This window comes from Cherax quadricarinatus, unplaced genomic scaffold, assembly GCF_038502225.1.
Source record: "Cherax quadricarinatus isolate ZL_2023a unplaced genomic scaffold, ASM3850222v1 Contig1170, whole genome shotgun sequence".
NCBI lineage: Eukaryota > Metazoa > Arthropoda > Malacostraca > Decapoda > Parastacidae > Cherax > Cherax quadricarinatus.
The window spans coordinates 15,646-22,500 of NW_027196196.1; the positions used below are offsets into that span (position 1 = coordinate 15,646).

Here is a 6,855-nt window from a genome sequence, read left to right on the forward strand (position 1 = left end):
GAGTGAGGTCTGTAGTCTTTGTCCACCTAGCCTATACTCTGTCTGCGGTCTTCTTTGCCCCTCCCCAATCTTCATGACTTTGCATTTGGCTGGATTGAATTCGAGAAGCCAGTTACTGGACCACATGTTCAGCCTCTCCAGGTCTCTTTGCAGTCCTGCCTCATCCTCGTCCGATTTAATTCTTCTCATCAACTTCACGTCATCTGCGAACAGGGACACTTCAGAGTCTATTCCTTCCATCATGTCGTTCACATATATCAAAAATAGCACTGGTCCTAGAACTGACCCCTGTGGGACCCCGCTCGTAACAGGCGCCCACTGTAATACCTCTTCACGTACCATGACTTGTTGCTGGCTCCCTGTCAGGTATTCCCTTATCCATTGCAGTGCCCTCCCTTTTACGTGCGCCTGATCCTCCAGCTTCTGCACTAATCTCTTGTGGGGAACTGTGTCAAAGGCCTTCCTGCAGTCTAGGAAAACGCAATCTACCCACCCCTCTCTCTCGTGTCTTACTTCTGTTACCTTATCATAAAACTCCAGGAGGTTTGTGATACAAGATTTGCCTTCCATGAACCCACGCTGGTTTTCATTTATAATCTTGTTCCTTTCCAGGTGTTCGACCACTCTCCTCCTGATAATCTTCTCCATGACTGGTGTGGTCTTGACCACCAGGCCTGGTGTGGTCTTGACTGCCAGGTCTGGTGTGGTCTTGACTGCCAGGCCTGGTGTGGTCTTGACTGCCAGGTCTGGTGTGGTCTTGACTGCCAGGCCTGGTGTGGTCTTGACTGCCAGGCCTGGTGTGGTCTTGACTGCCAGGCCTGGTGTGGTCTTGACTGCCAGGCCTGGTGTGGTCTTGACTGCCAGGCCTGGTGTGGTCTTGACCACCAGGCCTGGTGTGGTCTTGACTGCCAGGCCTGGTGTGGTCTTGACTGCCAGGTCTGGTGTGGTCTTGACCACCAGGCCTGGTGTGGTCTTGACTGCCAGGTCTGGTGTGGTCTTGACTGCCAGGTCTGGTGTGGTCTTGACTGCCAGGTCTGGTGTGGTCTTGACCACCAGGTCTGGTGTGGTCTTGACCACCAGGTCTGGTGTGGTCTTGACCACCAGGTCTGGTGTGGTCTTGACCACCAGGTCTGGTGTGGTCTTGACCACCAGGTCTGGTGTGGTCTTGACCACCAGGTCTGGTGTGGTCTTGACTGCCAGGTCTGGTGTGGTCTGGCCCACCTGGTCTGGTGTGGTCTTGACCACCAGGTCTGGTGTGGTCTTGACCAGGCCTGGTGTGGTCTTGACTGCCAGGCCTGGTGTGGTCTTGACTGCCAGGTCTGGTGTGGTCTTGACTGCCAGGCCTGGTGTGGTCTTGACTGCCAGGCCTGGTGTGGTCTTGACCAGGCCTGGTGTGGTCTTGACTGCCAGGTCTGGTGTGGTCTTGACTGCCAGGTCTGGTGTGGTCTTGACCACCAGGTCTGGTGTGGTCTTGACCACCAGGTCTGGTGTGGTCTTGACCACCAGGTCTGGTGTGGTCTTGACTACCAGGTCTGGTGTGGTCTTGACTGCCAGGTCTGGTGTGGTCTTGACCACCACTGCCAGGTCTGGTGTGGTCTTGACCACCAGGTCTGGTGTGGTCTTGACCACCAGGTCTGGTGTGGTCTTGACCACCAGGTCTGGTGTGGTCTTGACCACCAGGTCTGGTGTGGTCTTGACTGCCAGGTCTGGTGTGGTCTTGACTGCCAGGTCTGGTGTGGTCTTGACTGCCAGGTCTGGTGTGGTCTTGACTGCCAGGTCTGGTGTGGTCTTGACCACCAGGTCTGGTGTGGTCTTGACCACCAGGTCTGGTGTGGTCTTGACCACCAGGTCTGGTGTGGTCTTGACCACCAGGTCTGGTGTGGTCTTGACCACCAGGTCTTCTGGTGTGGTCTTGACCACCAGGTCTGGTGTGGTCTTGACCACCAGGTCTGGTGTGGTCTTGACCACCAGGTCTGGTGTGGTCTTGACCACCAGGTCTGGTGTGGTCTTGACCACCAGGCCTGGTGTGGTCTTGACCACCAGGTCTGGTGTGGTCTTGACTGCCAGGCCTGGTGTGGTCTTGACTGCCAGGTCTGGTGTGGTCTTGACCACCAGGTCTGGTGTGGTCTTGACCACCAGGTCTGGTGTGGTCTTGACCACCAGGTCTGGTGTGGTCTTGACCAGGCCTGGTGTGGTCTTGACTGCCAGGCCTGGTGTGGTCTTGACCACCAGGTCTGGTGTGGTCTTGACCACCAGGTCTGGTGTGGTCTTGACTGCCAGGCCTGGTGTGGTCTTGACTGCCAGGTCTGGTGTGGTCTTGACCACCAGGTCTGGTGTGGTCTTGACCACCAGGTCTGGTGTGGTCTTGACACCAGGTCTGGTGTGGTCTTGACCACCAGGTCTGGTGTGGTCTTGACTGCCAGGCCTGGTGTGGTCTTGACCACCAGGTCTGGTGTGGTCTTGACCACCAGGTCTGGTGTGGTCTTGACCACCAGGCCTGGTGTGGTCTTGACCACCTGGTGTGGTCTTGACTGCCAGGCCTGGTGTGGTCTTGACCACCAGGCCTGGTGTGGTCTTGACCACCAGGCCTGGTGTGGTCTTGAGTGCCAGGCCTGGTGTGGTCTTGACCACCAGGTCTGGTGTGGTCTTGACCACCAGGTCTGGTGTGGTCTTGACTGCCAGGTCTGGTGTGGTCTTGACTGCCAGGTCTGGTGTGGTCTTGACGCAGAATTTATCAAGAATTATTTTTTTTTAGGTGACCAGCGAAGGATTGTTTGTCGAAACGAAAATGAGTATATCCGCAGCGTGCTGCTGGCTCGGTGTTTGGGGGGGGAGGGGTGATGATGTTGGGGGGAGAGGGAAGTAGGTTGGGGAAGGCGGGGGATGTTGGGAGAGATGGAGATGTTGGGGAAGGAGGGTTCTTGGGGAGGGGAAGAAGATATTAGAGAAGGGGGAGATGTTGAAGAAATGGGGGGGGGAGAATGTTGTATATAGGGGTGGTTGTGGTGCTTGACAACCCTCAGACTGAGGGACTGACCACCTCGAATATCATTTCTCCACGACTGGTTACATCATCTTCATTTCGCTACTACACTTGATGTCTCTGTATTTGACTGAAGAAGTCTACTGTATAAGCAAAACGTTTCAACAATAAGGATACCCGACTGTTGCACACGTGTCTTACAAACCTGCAGGTGTTGCCAGCAACACCTGCAGCAGCGTGTCTTTAAAATAAGAACACCTACGTCGAGAACTGGCAACACCTGCATCAAGAATTTTCACAATTTTTGTCTCTCTCTCTCTCTCTCTCTCTCTCTCTCTCTCTCTCTCTCTCTCTCTCTCTCTCTCTCTCTCTCTCTCTCTCTCTCTCTCTCTCTCTCTCTCTCTCTCTCTCTCTCTCTCTCTCTGCTCTCACTGCCCAGGAAATAGGGTGTAATTGGCACCACCTTGCTAATTGTTTGTCACCCACTCACTGTTGCTCGTTAATGACGCCTGTGGCTTCAACTTTATACCTGGCGGAGGGAGTAGAAGGCAGGTGTGTGGGTGAGAAAGGGGGCAGGTGTGTGGGTGAGAAAGGGGGCAGGTGTGTGGGTGAGAAAGGGTGCAGGTGTGTGGGTGAGAAAGGGGGCAGGTGTGTGAGTGAGAAAGGGGGCAGGTGTGTGAGAAAGGGGGCAGGTGTGTGGGTGAGAAAGGGGGCAGGTGTGTGGGTGAGAAAGGGGGCAGGTGTGTGGGTGAGAAAGGGGGCAGGTGTGTGGGTGAGAAAGGGGGCAGGTGTGTGAGTGAGAAAGGGGGCATGTGTGTGAGTGAGAAATGGGGCAGGTGTGTGGGCGAGAGAGAAATCTGAGTGAGATTGAAAGAAATCTGAAAGAGAGAAAATCTGAGAGTAAGAAAGAGAAATCTGAGGGTGAGAGAGAAAAATCTTAGAGAGAAAAATTTGAGTGAGAGAAATCTGGGAGAGTGAAATAGAAAAATCTGAGCGAGAGAGAGAAATCTGAGTGAAAGAGAGAAATCTGAGAACAATCTTTGCCTTCGCCAGGACCTGTGTTTTTTAAATAGCAATACTGAAGCTTAAATGCAACTTAAAAATTTTTATGGGTGTTGCAGCGTGTTGCAGAAAGCACATCAATGTTGATGGAACATTGTTGATGTTATTGTTGTACTGTTGACGTGTTGTTGTTGTTATAATACTGTGTGTTGATGTTGTGTTGATGCATGATTGATGTTGCAACTGCAACATCAACGTGACTCTGTGTATATCTTACATCATCTAAATTAAGCAGCAACTCCAAGTGAACGAATTAATATTTAATTATTGTTTTAAATGAATTTACTCTCTCTCTCTCTCTCTCTCTCTCTCTCTCTCTCTCTCTCTCTCTCTCTCTCTCTCTCTCTCTCTCTCTCTCTCTCTCTCTCACACACACACACACACACACACACACACTTGTAGCAAGACAGCTACTGAACGAATAATGGTGAAAGTGTCTTTTTCTTTGTGTTACAGAAAAGGTGTCAGAGGGAGAGGGCCACGAGAGCATCACAGTACAACCTTGGACCTCCAGAGTGCCAAAGATGACCCAGCCTGACCTAGACTACATTGGTAAGTACATTATGGCACTCAACAAACAATATATATATATATATATATATATATATATATATATATATATATATATATATATATTATATATATATATATATATATATATATATATATATAATTCTCTGGAAAATGTACAAAGGAGGATGACAAAGTTGATCCCATGTATCAGAAACCTTCCCTATGAGGATAGACTAAGGGCCCTGAATCTGCACTCTCTAGAAAGACGTAGAATTAGGGGGGATATGATTGAGGTGTATAAATGGAAGACAGGAATAAATAAAGGGGATGTAAATAGTGTGCTGAAAATATCTAGCCTAGACAGGACTCGCAGCAATGGTTTTAAGTTGGAAAAATTCAGATTCAGGAAGGATATAGGAAAGTACTGGTTTGGTAATAGAGTTGTGGATGAGTGGAACAAACTCCCGAGTACAGTTATAGAGGCCAGAACGTTGTGTAGCTTTAAAAATAGGTTGGATAAATACATGAGTGGATGTGGGTGGGTGTGAGTTGGACCTGATAGCTTGTGCTACCAGGTCGGTTGCCGTGTTCCTCCCTTAAGTCAATGTGACCTGACCTGACTAGGTTGGGTGCATTGGCTTAAGCCGGTAGGAGACTTGGACCTGCCTCGCATGGGCCAGTAGGCCTTCTGCAGTGTTCCTTCGTTCTTATGTTCTTATATATATCTATATATATATTATACATATGTATGTATATATATATATACATACATATATATATATATATAACGGTGTGAGAGGCAGGTACACGGTGTGAGAGGTAGATACATGGTGCGAGAGGCAGGTACACTGTGTTAGAGGTAGGTACACGGTGTGAGAGGTAGGTACACGGTGTGAGAGGCAGGTACTCAGTGTGAGAGGCAATTACACTGTTAGAGGTAGGTACACGGTGTGAGAGGTAGGTACACGATGTGAGAGGCAGGTACACGGTGTGAGAGGCAGGTACTCAGTGTGAGAGGCAAGTACACTGTGTTAGAGGTAGGTACACGGTGTGAGAGGTTTGTACACGATATAAGAAGCAGGTACTCGGTGTGAGGCAAGTACACGGTGTGGGCAGGTACACGGTGTGAGAGGCAGGTACACGAGGTGAAAGGCAGGTATGCAGTGTGAGAGGTAGGTACACGGAGTGAGAGGAAGGTACACGGTGTGTGAGAGAGAGAGAGAGAGAGAGAGGGGGGTACACGGTACCTGGGTACTGAGGAAGGCGAGTTTAGGCAATTTACTCCCGTTATTAGAAACGTTATTTACGGCATTAAACCTGAAGGAGATTCTCTCTCTCTCTCTCTCTCTCTCTCTCTCTCTCTCTCTCTCTCTCTCTCTCTCTCTCTCTCTTTCTTTCTCTCTCTTTCTCACGGTATGCAAATGTCATTGTGGAGTCAGCCTCCCCTTCAGGACAGTGTGATTGTCTTCTACACAGACATTTATTGACAAATCCTCGAACAATTTTTGTTTACACTTGCGAGGCTAGAGACAGACAGACAGACGTATAACAGACGTATAACCAGCAGACAGACACAGAGAGGCATGAAACAGGTAAACATAATCAGCAATCATACACAGACAGGCAAGAAACAAACTACTGGCAGACACAGTGACTACACAACAGTCCAAGTCGGACCCAAACTTCGTCAAAAGCTTGAGGCTCCCACAAATAATAATATCTTTATTTATTACAAGTACAAGGTATACAGACCATAGCTGACATCAGTGACATACTACTATATAGAAAGCTGCTTGTTATGCTGAACATTTCCCGCAAATTAGGTCAGTTTTGTCCCAGGATGCGACCCACACCAGTCCACTAACACCCAGGTATCCATTTTACTGATGGGTGAACAGGGACAACAGGTGTAAAGAAACACGCCCCTAATGTTTCTACTCTGGCTGGGAATTGAACCCGGACCCTCGCCGTGTGAAGCGAGAGCTTTACCCACCAGGCCACCAGAGCCCCAATTAACATACAGAGGGAGAGTGTGTATGGGAGGTACCATCATGGTCAGTGACAGTGTCAACCATCCTGTGTATGGGAGGTACCATCATGGTCAGTGATACAGTGTCAACCATCCTGTGTATGGGAGGTACCATCATGGCCAGTGATACAGTGTCAACCATCCTGTGTATGGGAGGTACCATCATGGTCAGTGACAGTGTCAACCATCCTGTGTATGGGAGGTACCATCATGACCAGTGATACAGTGTCAACCATCCTGTGTATGGGAGGTACCATCATGGTCAGTG

General features: G+C 49.7%; 1 protein-coding gene across 1 annotated transcript in view; it reads left to right on the top strand.

Moving 5' to 3' along the window:
• Positions 1-3,810: 3,810 nt before the first annotated feature.
• The window catches only part of LOC128697674 (SCY1-like protein 2), a 53,880-nt gene continuing 50,835 nt past the window's right edge, over positions 3,811-6,855 (top strand). Inside the window, exons 1-2 of the mRNA XM_070080878.1 lie at positions 3,811-3,904; positions 4,502-4,597. Coding sequence (XP_069936979.1) covers positions 3,811-3,904; positions 4,502-4,597 — 190 coding nt within the window. The remainder of the gene's footprint in view (positions 3,905-4,501; positions 4,598-6,855) is intronic.